This window comes from Humulus lupulus, chromosome 3 (assembly GCF_963169125.1).
Source record: "Humulus lupulus chromosome 3, drHumLupu1.1, whole genome shotgun sequence".
Lineage (NCBI taxonomy): Eukaryota > Viridiplantae > Streptophyta > Magnoliopsida > Rosales > Cannabaceae > Humulus > Humulus lupulus.
Genome location: NC_084795.1, coordinates 244,499,564 through 244,515,699, shown reverse-complemented (window position 1 = coordinate 244,515,699; position 16,136 = coordinate 244,499,564). Strand labels below are relative to the sequence as shown.

Sequence of the window (16,136 nt, the reverse complement as noted above, 5' to 3'; positions counted from 1 at the left end):
GAGTCCTATAAATAGAGATGTAGTCCCACCATTTTGTATTAAGCCAAAAATACAAGTTGAGTTATATAAAAAAGCATCTTCCATCATAATATTATCTCCCATATTAACATTATTAGTTTTCAACAAAGTCTTCAACTTCTCTCCCAAATTCATCTTAATTTTCAACAAAGTGGTATCAGAGCAAGGTTCTTGAAGAAAAATGGCAAGTGGATGATCCCCTTCCAAGTTCCAATGCTCACCAAGAGCAACTATGATAGTGGAGTATCAAGATGAAGGCACTACTAGGAGCTCAAGATGTTTGGGAGATCGTTGAGAAAGTCCATAAGGAGCAAGAAGATGTTGCTCTTTCTCAAGCTCAACGGGAAGCCTTGAGGGATTCAAGAAAGATAGACAAGAAAGCTCTCTACCTCATTTATCAAGCAGTGGATGAAGATGCATTCGAGAAGATCTCAAATGCAAGTACGGCCAAAGAAGTGTGGGAGAAGCTTCAAACTTGCAACAAAGGAGTGGAGCAAGTTAAAAAGATCTGTCTTCAAACTCTTACAGGTGAGTTTGAACTTTTGTTCATGGAAGAATCTGAATCAATTTCTGATTATTTTTCTAGAGTATTGGCAATTGTCAATCAATTAAGAAGAAATGGTGAAGATGTTAGTGAAGTGAAGGTTATAGAGAAAATTCTTCACACTGTAACTCTAACCTTTGAATACATTGCTACAAACATTGAAGAAAATAAAGATTTAGAAACTATGACTGTTGAGCAACTCATGGGTTCTTTACAAGCCTATGAGGAGAAACGAAAGAGGAAAAAGAAACAAAAGGAGACGGTGGAGCAATTACTACAACTCAACTTGAAGGAAGAAAATTTCGAAAATAATAGAGATCAAAGAGGAAGAGGACGTGACCAAGGAAGTGGGCGTGGACAAGGAAGAGAAGGAAGGGGTGGCTTTAACAACTTCAATAATGGAGAAAGAAGTCGAAATCCACAAGCAACAAGAGGACGCGAAAGAAGCAACTCATGGTCAAGGAATGATAAATCCCACATCAAATGCTACAATTGCAATAAGTTCGGCCATTATGCCTCCAAGTGTAGATCAAGGAAGGTTGAAGAAAAGGTCAGTTTCGTCGAAGACAAAGTTGGAGAAGAAGGAACATTGCTACTAGCTTGCAAACACAAAGATGAAGGCCAAGAAAATAGATAGTATCTTGACACCGGCGCTAGCAATCACATGTGTGGACAAAGAAGAATGTTCGTGGAGCTCAATGAAGCAGTAAAAGGAAATGTCTCTTTTGGAGATGAGTCAAAAATACCCGTGGAAGGCCAAGGTAAAATTCTTATACGCTTGAAAAATGGAGGCCACCAATTCATCTCAAACATTTACTTTGTGCTCAACATGAAGAACAATATTTTGAGTTTGGGACAATTGCTATAGAAAGGTTATGATATTCACTTAAAAGAAAATAACATTTTCTTAAGAGATGATCAAATTAATTTGATTGCCAAGGTGCCCATGTCAAAGAATAGAATGTTCCTCTTGAATATTCAATATGATGTTCCAAAATGCCTAAAGGCCTGCTATTACGACTCATCATGGCTTTGGCATCTACGCTTTGGACACCTTAATTTTGGCGGGCTCAAACTTTTGGAGAAGAAGGAGATGGTGAGAGTCCTTCCGTGCATCAACCAACCAGAACAACTTTGTGAAGGATGTTTGCTTGGAAAGCAATCTCGGAGGAGCTTCCTGAAGGAGTCATCTTCAAGAGCCACCAAGCCACTCGAGCTTGTACATATTGATGTCTGTGGACCAATAAAACCAAACTCTTTAGGTAAGAGTAAATACTTTCTCCTTTTCATTGATGACTTTTCAAGAAAAACATTGGCTTATTTCATAAAGGAGAAGTCAAAAGTGTTCAAGAATTTCAAAAAGTTCAAAGCTCTTGCTAAGAAAGAAAGTGGTCTTCCTATTAAGGCCATGAGATATGACCGAGGAGGAGAATTCACATCAAACGAGTTCCAAAAGTATTGTGAAGAGCATGGAATTTGTCGCCCCTTAACAGTGTCGAGATCACCCCAACAAAACAGAGTGGCAGAGAGGAAGAATCGAACCATACTTAACATGGCTTGTAGCATGCTCAAAAGAAAAATAATGCCCAAGGAGTTTTGGGCTGAAGCAGTGACTTATGCGGTCTACTTGGCAAATCGCTCTCCAACAAGAAGTGTGTATGATAAGACACCTCAAGAAGCATGGAGTGGAAGAAAGCCCGGAATTTATCACCTCAAAATCTTTGGAAGCATTGCTTATGCTCGTGTGCCTGATGAGAAGAACACCAAGCTTGACGACAAAAGTGAGAAGTATGTATTCATCGGCTATGACTCAAGATCCAAAGGCTACAAGTTGTACAATCCAATTACCGGCAAGATTCTCATTAGTCATGATTTAGAGTTCGATGAAGAAGATTCTTGGGATTGGAACACACAAGAAGACGAGTATGATTTTCTTCCTTACTTTGAGGAAGAAAAAGAAGTGGAACAACCAATGATGGAAGAAGAACCTCAAAAGCCTACTACTCCATTGATCTCACCAACCGGAAACTTACATGAAGAGTCATCAGGAGAAAGTTCGAATGAGAAGACACCACACTTCAGAAGCCTACAAGAGCTTTATGAGATAACTGAAAACCAAAATGGCATCTCTCTTATGTGTCTATTTGGTGATTGTGAACCTCTAAGCTACCAAGAAGAGGTAGAAAGCAAGAAGTGGAGAGACACCATGGATGAAGAAATCAATTCAATCATGAAGAACAACACATGGGAGCTAGCTACGCCTCCACAAGGACACAAGGCGATTGGAGTAAAATGGGTGTACAAGACAAAAAGGAACGCCAATGGAGACGTGGAAAGATACAAAGCAAGATTGGTTGCAAAAGGCTATAGTCAAAGAGAAGGCATTGACTATGACGAGGTATTTGCTTCTGTTGCTCGTCTTGAAACTGTTAGATTAATTATTTCCTTGGCAGCCCAAAATAGATGGAAGATATAACAAATGGATGTAAAGTCTACTTTCTTGAATGGTTTCCTCGAAGAAGAAGTCTACATTGAGCAACCATTGGGCTATGAAGTAAAAGGACATGAAGATAAAGTATTGAAGTTAAAGAAGGCTTTGTATGGACTAAAGGAAGCACCGAGAGCCTGGAATACACGAATTGACAAGTACTTTCAAGACAAGAGTTTTTCAAAGTGTCCATATGAGCATGCACTCTATATCAAAGTTACAAATGAAGACATTTTGATTGTATGCTTGTATGTAGATGACTTGATCTTTACAGGTAGCAACCCGAGTATGTTTGAGGAGTTCAAGAAAGACATGGAGAAAGAGTTTGAGATGACAGACATTGGGCTAATGTCTTATTACCTCGGCATTGAAGTAAAGCAACAAGACAAAGGCATTTTCATCACTCAAGAAGGATATTCTAGAGAAGTGCTTAAGAAGTTCAAGATGGATGACTCTAATCCAGTTGGCACACCGATGGAATGTGGAATCAAGTTGTCAAAGCATGACGAAGGAGAAAAGGTGGATCCAACTCTCTACAAAAGCCTTGTTGGAAGTTTGCGCTACCCTTAACTTGTACGAGGCCGAATATTCTCTATGTTGTTGGAATCATTAATCGTTATATGGAAGCTCCAACAACAACTCATTTCAAGAGTGCAAAAAGAATACTTCGGTACATCAAAGGTACAACCAACTATGGCTTGTTTTATTCATCTTCTAACAATTATGAGATAGTTGGATATAGTGATAGCGATTGGAGTGGAGACTTGGATGATAGAAAGAGCACCACCGGATTTGTGTTTTTCATGGGAAACACTACTTTTACTTGGATGTCAAAGAAGCAACCAATCGTCACTACTTTTACTTGTGAAGCTGAATATGTTGCTGCAACTTCATGTGTTTGCCATGCTATTTGGCTAAGAAACTTGTTGAAAGATTTGAATGTGCCACAAAAGAAGCCTATCGAGATTCGTGTTGATAGCAAATCAGCACTTGCACTAGCAAAGAATCTTGTCTTTCATGAAAGAAGCAAGCACATCGACACACGTTATCATTACATACGAGAATGCATTGGAAGAAAAGAAGTGAGGTTGGAGTATGTGAAATCTCAAGATCAAGCGGCAGACATCTTCACCAAACCACTCAAGGGAGAAATGTTCGCCAAGCTACGAAGCGTTCTTGGAGTCACAAATCAAGTTTAAGGGAGGGTGTTGAAATATTAAACTTGATTTATTATGGCTAGTTTCTAGAATTTTCATGAATTTAGAGTTTCTAGAGCTTCCATGTATTTACTAGAGTTTCTAGTGTCTTCATGTATTTACTAGAGTTTCTAGAATGTTCATATATTTACTAGAGGTTGTTGAGTCTTTAGCATTCTAGAACTCTCCTTTCTTAGTTAGTAGATGAGAATTATCTAGAATAATCTACTAGCTAATAATTTAATTGTGTTTCTAGAAAAGTCCATAGAGTCCTATAAATAGAGATGTAGTCCCACCATTTTGTATTAAGCCAAAAATACAAGTTGAGTTATATAAAAAAGCATCTTCCATCATAATATTATCTCCCATATTAACATTATTAGTTTTCAACAAAGTCTTCAACTTCTCTCCCAAATTCATCTTTATTTTCAACACTGGCTTCTCAATCTCTCATGGTATGAGCCTTTTTCTATTTAGTCACTTTTTTTTTTCTTTTCAAAAGCAATATCTTGAGTTAATTTGCTTACTGATTTTTTATTTGAAATGTCTAAACACTATTTGTTTTATTTTTTATTTTCCTTTTCTTCATTTGAGATTTTGCATTCATGTTATTTTGATTTTGAAGCATCTGATTGTCTTTTTTGGTTTTTTCTTTTTAGTATTTTGCAAGTTTTCACAATGGAAATTACAAAGAGTTCATTTTGTCTTTCAGTGTTGCACACCCTGATGTTTCAGATTCAACCATGAAACGTAAATTTGATGCAGATGCTTCTTCCTCCAAGCCTACGAAGGTTAGGAAAAAGTCCAAATCTATTTGTGCCTCTAAAGCTAAGGTACCCGTTTTTGTTTTTATGTTGTAATCTGTTACATATGGCATTTACTTCATTTTAATTTAAGTTTTTGGGTTCTTTTTTATTTATTTAATTATTTGTATACTTTTAATTTGATTTCATATTTGTGTTGCAGGTTTTGGTGTAACCAATTACATATTTTATATTGAAATCTATTGTAATTGATTTCTATACCTGGTTTAAGTGTAACCAATTATATATGATTTATTGAAATTTGTTACAATTGATTTCAGCATCTGGTTTATTGTAACCAATTACATTTGTTTCATGGGTTTATATCTTTTTAGACCCTGTGTTTTGATAAATTACTTTTTGGACCCTATGTTTTGTAAAATGGTTAAAATAGAACCCTAAACCCGAATTTGGTCAATGTTTTCTCAACTAAAATCACAAATAATTTACCAAACTAGCAATCCAGAACAAAAATTAAATCATTCTGCTTAAAAATTGTGTTGTTATATTCAATTTTTTCTTCATCAAAATTGAGTTTAGGGTTCTATTTTAACCATTTTACAATACATAGGGTCTAAAAAGTAATTTTTCAAAACACAAGGTCCAAACAGATAATGAGACAAAACATAGGGTCCAAAAAGGTATAAACCCTTGTTTCATTGAAATATGTTGTAACTATTTTCTGTAACTAGCTTTAATGTAACCAGCTACATATGTTTCATTATACTCCATTGTAACTGGTTTTAGTGTAACTAGTCATATTTTTTCATTAATTTTTCTAACTTTGCTCTTTTTTCATGTTCACAACACATTGATGTTTGTATGTGCTTGGAGAGCACATGTTTTGCAACACGCGATGGACTGAGTTGGACAATGTTTTGATTCTGGTTAATGTGGAGGCTAGGCGACATTGGGGTTTAGTTCATTTTGACATTCAGAAGCGCACATTGACTTTGTATAATTTCATGAAGGGTAAGATGCAAGATAAAAAGTATTTGGGTTGTATTGGTGTGTTTTCTACTATCATTCCATACTTGTTAGACCATAGTGGTTTTTATTTGAGTTGGCCAATTGTGGATTTGGATTCCGAGGCATACTTTCCTAGGATAACACCTCTTAAAGTTTGTGTGGAAAAGGAGATCTCAAGGCAACGTAGCAAGTAAGAATTAGATTCTGGTTTATGTCATGAGCTTTGGCCCATGGCAAACCTAAAACCATAACCCTAAATATTTCTTTCATTAATTAATTTTTTAAATTATTTGAATTTTTAAATTAATTATTTATTTAAATTTTGTTAGAAAATTAAAAAATCTTTTAACTGGTTGGGATATTTTATTCCAAGTTTATTTTAAAGATTATTTTTCTTGTCTATTGTAATTCAATTATTTTTTAAAAAAAAAAGTTAAATGGGTTTGATCAATTAAAAAGTGTTTTAATTAATTAAAGAGTTGGACCTAAAGCCTAAAAATTATGAAGATGTACCTCAATGGAGAATGAGCATCTTTTGGAAATTGGTATCTTTGGAACCCAATTTGTAATTTTGTTGATTTCTATTTTCAAATAGTTGTAAATTTAGAAATACCTAATAGTTAGTCGATTCATAATTTATTGTCTATTTATTTATTATATTTATTTAAATAAATGTGTATTGATGTGATTGATAACATGGCATGCATTAGTCAATTACATGTCACGCATGAAACCCCACACAGTTTTATTAATCATGGATCTCATATGTAGTATTTACAATTGTCATAATTGTTTGTATGAATTATTTTGGCCAAATCAATTTGCATGTAAAAAACCAAGTTAGATGAAGTTGATAAATCACACCATACTAAAGTCAAGTGTTTAGTTAGGCCATTTTTTTATATAACCAACTTTAATTAAAAATATTTTGTTGACGGTGAGAACTCATCAATGATGTTAGGTCGGAAAACTCAAAGGTTAGTAAGAAGATAGCTAGATAAGAACTTATAATAGACTTAAGGAAAAATAAATGCAGATCAACAATGGAGTCAACATTCGTATATTGCTTAATAGCTTGAGTATACAATGAATTTTCCAACGCCTTAGTTTGAGGGGTGGAATTCTATTTATAGCTTGGCTCTAATGGCCTTGGATACAAGGTGGTCCCAGGGGACAAGAAGGTACTTGGGTACGTTGTCATGGTAGTGGTACGGGTCGTGGTGGAGCAGAGGGTTGTGGTGTCGATGCTGATAGATGGTCAGAAGCATACAGGTCATGCCACCACGTCTCGTACTAATTCGTACCACCACTACTTGTCGGATACGGATGTCAAAGTCATGCCTGTATCTTCCTTAGGGTCGTACCTCTCGTACCCGTATGCGTGTCTCGTACCTGATGGTCCTTCTTACGTTTCCAAGACACATCTCTTCTCCCAACTCCCTTGTATCTCACTAAGTGTGGGAGAGCTTGCACGCCATCATGAGTAACATACCTAGCTACCTTCACAATTTCCAACTTGATAGCGAATGATGGTTGGGCCCTTTCTAGTTCCCCTCATATGATGAGGCAAGACGCCTTTCGCGGGTCTCCATCCAGGCAAGACACGGGATCTCGCATGGACCCTTGAGCGCATGGCACATCGTCTCACATGGCAAGGCTTATGGTCCTATGGCGAGGCATGCCTTTGGCTAGGGATGTGTTGGCAAGCGGTATGTGGCCCTATGCGCGAGGCACAGGGCGTGGCCGAGGCAGTCTCTGCAAGACCCAGGCGCAAGGTGCTGGGCATGGATGAGGCAGTCTCCGCGAGACCCAAGCGCGAGGCGCTGGCCATGGCCGAGGCAGTCTCCGCGAGACCCAAGCGTGAGGCGCTTGATGCCTTGTTTGAAAGTCTTTCAATGTGAGTTGGCCTTATGGGGCTTTAGACTTGATTGCTTTGGACCTTTTACCGGTGTGGAATTCTTGCCTCCCATTGGCATGGAATGACTTCGTTAGGCCTATGGCCTTGCAAAATGTGTGGCCTCTTGGGGCACGTAATAACCTTCTGCCTCTATCGCGTACTTGACGCCTTTGGTCCCCCTTAGCAATTTACTCCAATAAGGGATCGGACCTTTTTCCTTGGTGGATTTTTGGCATCCACACTTGCCCCCCAGTCTACGAGAGGGTCTTCAGGCTCTCTGGTAGACTTCAAGGTGCGATGTTTTTGGGATGCCCGCGAGGTATTAGCTTGCTTCTTTATTTTGGCATTATATAAAAATACACTTTGGAATTGAAGACTATTATGAGATTTTGATAGTGAATGTGAGCCTATCATTGTGCTCCACGGATCCCAAGGCGAGTGCCAAGCCCCCTTCTTGACCATTGATCAAGCATTGGATCCAATGGCTAAGATAAGTTTGTGGTTCTTATAAATAGACCTTCATCTCAAGCATAATATCCACATTTACTCTTCTTAGCTTGGTGGTATTGGTGTCTTCACTTCCTCCAAGAGGTAATGGGTTAAATTCCTCACAAAGTCATTTTGGGCTTTCTTTCCTCTTTATTATTTAAATTCCTTTCTTTTATGTAAACGTCTATATAGGTGCTTGGAGACTAAAACACCTTTCTCCTTTATTTTTGCAGATGCATACTTTCGACCATTTGCATTCCTTCAACCGCGACAGTGCTTTTGACCCTCGACCTTCTTTCGATGATGGTGCTTTTGACCCTTGGCCTTCTTCCGACCATGACGATGCTTTCAACCCTTTGCATTCCTCCGACAGCAATGGTGCTCGATTTTACTTACTCAAGGTATACTTTCTTTCTTTCTTATGTTCAATGGGTCTAAATTAGCACTACTCGAGATGGGTTGCCTTGGCCGGAGCTCCTCATGAGCTAATCCACACACATGCCCTTGCTTGTACCTCGTAGTTGGTCATTTCGAGCACTTGTGTCTAGAGGTTTTGAGCCTATTCCTTTGTGTTTTGTAGCACCCCCTTCACCTACCCTTCCACCCTTATTATCAATGAGACGAGGTTTCATGGCATGTGAGGGATCGTCTGGTGTTCCTCCGGGGGTCGAGTTTGTAGACTTGTCTTCAGACTCAGGGTCCCCCGAGAACAACCCTTACCAAGACTATGACACTTTGAGGAAGGCCTGTATGTGTCACCTTGAGCACATGGCCGATCTTAGGCATAAAATCTGGGTGGTGGAGAGTGAAATATATTCAGTTTTGAGGAGTGATTGAGTCACTTTTCCTTTTAACCTTAGTGATCACATTGCAAACCTTAGAGGGAGCCTCTTTGATCTACAAATGGAGTTGGAGTTCATGGAGGGAGCCTCTCACCTAAACCTCCTACCCCATTCTCCCCCTATAGTTGCCATGAGGTCACCCCGGGTTCCCCTCAACCCTTGTCTTCGATCCACCTGTGTTTGATACTTCCACACTCAATGCCTCGGTGGAAAACTCTTGCTAGAAAGAAAAAATGGAGGGTAAAGTGCCTTGTTTCGACCTCACCTTTTTCCTTGGGTTTTGCAGATATGGCAAAGAGAATGCGGCGACAGGTGGCTTCCAAGAGGCCAGATTCTGGTCCTATGTTGGTGTCTACTATCATGTCCAACATGTCGGAGAACTGGCTATTGGAGTTATCTGAGAAATACCATATTGGCAAGGAGTACAAGCTGTACGTTCCTTCCAACAAGTGTCAGGCCGATAATCCCCCCCAGGGGTACGTGACCATGAGCGAGCACATCCTGAAGGTGGGTGGGACCATTCCCTTACACCTGTTCTTCGTCATGGTCCTCAACCACTTCGACCTTGCTCTGTTCCAGCTGGCGCCTAACAGCTGGTTGACTTTGAGCTGCCTATATATGGCGTTTATGGAGCTTAACCATTGTGTTTCTATGGCTAGGTGCACTTTATGTACAACCTCATGCCCACCCCTAAATCCAAAGGCTTCTATTTCCTGCAAAAAGCCAATTCCCAGGTCTCTCTGATAGAGGGTTCCATGTCCAACCCGGGTTCTTGGAAGCAGGACTTTTTCTTTGTGAAAGGTCCCATTTCTGTATGTGAACATTTTCGCTTATCCCCAAGTAAGTACTTCAAGCTTTTTTTTTCTTTTACATTGAATTTTTTATTTTGGAACTTATGCTCGTATTGATAACTATGTTGATTGTTCAGAGAGCTTCAGTATCCCCGACATTCCTGAGTTGGAGGCAACACCAGTGGACACCTTTCTCAATGCCAACCCCGCTATAAAAATTAGCGCCTGTCTCTTCACTGTGGCCAACCTTAACCGCTACGGTTTATCCACGGTTTCGAAGCCCGATTTGCTATGGCATATTTCTGAACGAAAGAAGAAGACGACTCTAGTCGAGCCTCAATCAGATGGGGGCGATGTGGAGTGGGTGCCTGAGGAGGTTTCCCCAGAATCTTGACGCCCACCCCATTCATCTCCGTTCCCCATGGGGTGCCCTCCTTTTGTCCCTGTGGACTGCGACATAGCCTTTCATTCTCGTAGTCTGCAGGCCATGCCAGGGTGCTTCGCTGTGCCTTTCTCTGAGGACTATGATAATCTTCCTCATGCTCCCATTAATCATGGTCCTTCGAGGCCCCATTTTTTCGATATTCCTGCGCCTCTTCCTTCTCCTTCGATGAGTGGGTCATCTGTCCCTGTTCACCTGGGCGCCCCTGATTTGAAGGGGATGTCCTGGGTGAGTCACATGGCAGCCTCTTACAAGCAAAGGTATAATTTTACCATGGCGGAGCTTGGGGAGACCCTTGTGCACTCCACAGCCTGGGTGAGTTCATGTGTCTTACATTGGTCTTTCTCTTTCTTTTTCTTTTTATTTTTATTTTTTATTTTGGGTTCTTTGTTTGCTCATCATTTTTTTTCTTTTTGCTTTCTTACAGGCTTCTCTGGTGGCTCAATGCTTCACCGACTCGGCACAAGACCTTTCTTCGTCAAACGCTAAAAGGAGTCGTCTAGCGGTCAAAGTTCAGGAGCGTGAAAAGGAGCTTACTGACACCAAGCTTAACCTAGAGAAGGCCCTGGCAAAGGTCTCTTCGTCGTCAAAAATGAGGAGGAGAGCGGAAGCCAAGGTTGTGATGTTGCAGGAGAGGGTCACTCGCCTGGAGGCTGATCTGGGGGGAGCGAAAACCAAGGCTGCGACATTGCAGGAGAGGGTCACTCTCCTGGAGGCTAATTTGGTTGAGGTCGAGTACAAGTCCATAGAACGTGTTATATTATTTTATAATATAATGTAATATTATATTATATTATATTATAATATAATGTTTTAGATTAAATAAATGTGACAAAGTGTGTCACATATTGTAACATATAATAGAGAGTTACAATATTTAGATATATGAGATATATCCAAATAATGTAACATATTTGGTGTTACAAATTTGTAACTTCCAAATATTACCCTTTATTGTGTAAATTTGTTGTTACACAATATTGAGATGAATTTCATAAAGCCATATTGTAATGACCCAACTATTCTAGACTTTGGACCATTAACGACAACTATACATAGACACTAATCTTTAATAATACTTACAAGTGAAATAATCATTACTTCATTAAAAACTTGTAAAAACAAATGTTAAACTACATAAAACTTAAAGTAGGATATGGGATCCCATTGTTTTAAAAGAAAAACATAACATAATTGTAAATAAAATTGATTACATAATAATGTGTGGAAAAATACATATAAAACCATAAGTAAAGAAACTTCGTCCTCGAATCGAACTCTCGGCCCTTTGACTCCATTCTGCCTCAATACACATCCCCAAGCTTCCAAGAACCTTTCCCGCCACCAAAGCCATTTTCCTGCACATATAAACATAAAGGAGTGAGCCTAATGCCGAGCAAGGAAAACCTAACACATAAACCATATACATAAAATTCATAATGCAACATAAAACATATCATAAACATATGTCACATATACTATAATGGCCATTATTACTTGGGGTCCCATAAACTAAACAAGTCATATGCCCATTAGATTTGTGGGGCTTGCTAGCTAAGCAAGTCATATGCCCATAAATTTATTGGGGCTTGTTAGTTATACAGGTCATATGCCCAAGTCTACAAACATACATAACATCACATAAATCATAGGTTAACATAACACATTAATTATAAGATAACACATAACATAACATATAAAATCCTATCCTATTTTCCTTACCAAAAATACCGGGATATGAGAACACATTTGGGACTTTGGAACACTCCTAAAAACCATAAATGGAAGGGTTAGTATACTAAAGAGAATGAGATGAAAAGAATGGATGAACTATACCATTAAGAATATACTTACCAAAAACCTTATGTTCAAGATCTTAGATTTCCTATCCAAGAATAAAGAATAAAGTTAGGGTGCTGAGTAGAAAACTATAAGAACTTAAAGAAAACAATACCAAAATGAACTAGAGTTTGGAATACCTTGAATGCTTTTATGACCAATCTAAACCTTGAACCAAAATGTGTTATAAACCTTACTTCCCAAGTGTTTGGTAAGCTTATAATGATCAAGCTTATAATCCCCAACCCAAGTGTTTACACTCTCAAAATAACCTAGCAACTTGCAGCCTCTGAACTTAGCTTGATGAATGAATAAAGGGCTGGGCACTAGGTCCTATTTATATAGTTCAAGAATGAAAAGATCTTCATTTAACTTGAATAAAAATAATGGCTTTTTAAATGAAAAATATTTGAATTGTCGTTCAGCAGAGGCTGAAGACTCGGTCAGAAAGATGCTGGACTTATCAAGAGGTTAAAGATTAAAATGGGAACGTTTTAAAAAACATTCAAAATTATACTAAGGGAGCCGATATATCGCCCCTTGTAGGCGATATATCGCCTGGGCCAGCATGCCCGAGGCTCGTCGAGGTGCTCGTGCGAAGTTACGTGTTTTTCGTATCCTCGTACTACAATATATCGCCCCCTATAGCTGCGATATATCGGCATACGTTGAATATTTAAACATGAAATTGCACATTTTAAGCTTAATTTGAATTGAGTAAACAACCTTGACTAAGTCCTCTAACGTTTTCAAAGCTGCTGACAGACCCTAGGATATCAAATATTACTCTTAATAAACTTATTCCTCAAAAATACTTAATTATCATTAAACATACACATGACAAGTGTTACTTTCTTATTGGGTCTATCTAATCCTTATAATATAATAAATATCACCATCAATATCAGTCATATTAATCAAACCTTAGGTTAAAATTAATATTCTTAAACTATAGGTTAAACTTAGAAAATCTACAAGTGTTACTATGAGTGTCCAAATAAATCCCGGTCTGAACCAAAGTCCACAGTCATAAAAATACTACTACTATTACTATTATACTACTATCTAACTAGCTAAGTACAGTTCTTGGACTCTACACATATGTGATATGTCTATTAGAGATATGATTTTAACCCCAATAATGTGTTTTGAGAGTTACAAAATCATTTGGGAGGGTTTGGAACCGTTTGGAAAAATAGCACATTTTTTAGTGCTGAAAATGGTCGGTGGCTGTGGCCACTGAATGTTGGTGGCCGCGGCCTGTGGGACAGAGGGTAGTGGTCGTGGCCACTAATGTCTCTGGCCGCGGCCACAGGCCAAAAACTGACCATTTTTTAAGTTTTTTCAATCTTTGTTGAACGGCTCAAAAAACCCAAATAACTCTCAAATCTCATTTTTAATTCCATATTAATACAATTAAACATTGGTAACAGCCATGGGGGTTGGTGGAACTTGAAATTCAAAAGGTGTCTCTAAACTCTATAAATAGGAGCCTATAGCTCACTTGTAAGACACAACATTTCTATCCATGAGAGCACTTGGCTAGAAACACCTTGAGGCTTGATAATTCCAGAAAGCATTTCCTACAATCTGTGAGAGATCCCTTAGTGCTTGAGTTAGGGGAAATAAGCTTTTGGACAAAGGTTTCAAACCTTGTTCAAGTTGGTGATCCCCAACACTCTTCACTTTGGTTGTTTGAGTGAGAGTTTATTGTTTTTGTTCTTGTTCTTATTTTCTTCTATTTGCTTTTCTACTATTTCTTCTTGTTTAAGAGTTGTAATCCTTTTATTTCCTTTTATTCAAACACTTATAGTTTATTTGTATCTTTTGTAATAGAGTTGTATTTTCTATTTCTATCATCTTACATCTCCTTCTCCATTTATTTGTAATTTTCCATTATAGAGTTGTAACTCTTTTTAAATCAATCATTATTATTTGTAATATATTGCATAGAGTTGTAATTTCTTACCATTTCCATTGAGGCAAATATCTATTTTTCCTAACATTCAAAAGCTTAGCCCTTTTTTGTTTCAATGGAAGGGGAGACCATCAAGATCATGAACCAAGATCTAGTGAGGTTGGATAGGTTTGATGGATCCAATTTCACTAGGTGGCAAGACAAGGTGAAATTCCTTTTGACAACACTCAAGATAGCCTACATCCTTGAGTCATCCTTGGCACCTCTAGCCGAGCCATCTGACAAAGACACTCCCAAGGAAGTGGAGAAAAGAAGGAAGAGAGAAGAGGACAACCTTCTTTGTAGGGGTCATATCCTCAACGCCCTATCTGATAGGCTCTATGACCTCTACACCGAGACCAAATCAGGCAAGGAGATAAGGGATGCACTTGAGAAAAAGTTTAAGGCGGAAGAGGAAGGTACCAAAAAGTTTTTAATATCTCAATACTTCGATTTCAAATTTTTTGGTGATAAACCTATTCTTCCTCAAATTCATGAATTGCAAATAATTGTTAACAAATTGAAAGTGTTAAAGATTGAGCTTCCCGAGGCCTTTCAAGTTGGTGCTATAGTGGCTAAATTACCACGAACTTGGAAGAGCTATAGGAAAAGAATCCTTCATAAAAATGAGGATTATTCTTTGGAGGAAATCCAAAAACATATTTGAATCGAAGAGGAATCGATAGGTAGAGATAAACTTGTCGAGGGGTCTAATGGAGAGACTTCCAAAGCAAATGCGGTGTCACAACCAAAACAACCCAAAAACAAAGGGAAAAAGGGTAATGAGAAACCTTTGGGTCCAAAAACCAACCCAAACAAGTTTAAGGGCGAGAAAGGCCCTTGTTTTGTGTGTGGGAAAAAGGGTCACTATGCTAGAGAGTGTAGGCATAGAAAAGACCAACAAGGACCTAAGGTGAACGTAACTCAAGAGGAAAACATAGTTGCTACCCTTAGTGAGGTGAATGCGGTCCAAGGCAAGGTGAAAGGATGGTGGTATGATACATGTGCCACCGTCCATGTCACCTATGACAAATCATTGTTCAAGACCTTTGAAGAGTCAAAGGGAAACCATGAGATACAAATGGGCAATGAGGGCAAATCCAAGGTACTTGGCAAAGGTACTATTGAAGTCTACTTCACCTCCGGCAAGAAAGTTACATTAGTGAATGTACTTTATGTTCCCGAAATGAGTAGAAACTTGGTAAGTGGTGATTTTCTTGGCAAGCCCGGCATTAAAGCCATTTTTGAGTTCGGTAAACTTATACTTACCAAATCAAATGTATTCTTGGGAAAAGGGTTCTCTTGTGAGGGAATGGTTAAATTGTGCACCAATGATGTAACTTTCAACGTTATCAATAAAAATGCTAATTCCGCCTATATTGTTGAGTATGATTCTTTATTTTTGTGGCATCTTAGACCATCGCATATAGGTTTTTCAACCATGAAAAGAGTAGTAAAATGTGGTATGATTGCATGCAACATTAAAAACTATGGTAAATGTAAAACATGTGTTAAGGCGAAAATGATTAAGAAACCATTTCCTAGTGTAGAAAGATCATCTAATTTATTAGATTTAATCCATAATGATCTTTGTGAATTAAATGGTGTTTTAACTAGAGGTGGTAGAAGGTATTTTCTTACTTTTATAAATGATTTTAGTAGATATACCTATGTGTTCCTTTTAAAGCATAAAGATGAAACTTTTGATGCTTTTAAATTGTATAAATTAGAAGTTGAAAATCAACTAAATAAAAAGATTAAGGTGCTAAGAAGTGATAGAGGTGGAGAGTACTTCTCTAATGAATTCAATACATTTTGTGAAGAAAATGGTATAATTCATGAGTGCACTGCACCTTATACA

The 16,136-nt window shown here is 38.2% G+C and overlaps 1 protein-coding gene across 1 annotated transcript; it reads left to right on the top strand.

Annotated features, from left to right (window-relative positions):
- Nucleotides 1–269: 269 nt before the first annotated feature.
- LOC133825517 (uncharacterized) lies at nucleotides 270–1,199 on the top strand. The gene has a single exon (XM_062258445.1). It carries the CDS (start codon nucleotides 270–272, stop codon nucleotides 1,197–1,199), a length of 930 nt encoding a protein of 309 aa, XP_062114429.1.
- The last annotated feature ends 14,937 nt before the right edge of the window (nucleotides 1,200–16,136 follow it).

Excerpts from the sequence above, each read along its gene's own strand:
- LOC133825517 (XM_062258445.1), top strand. The coding sequence starts at position 270 with ATGAAGGCACTACTAGGAGCTCAAGATGTTTGGGAGATCGTTGAGAAA.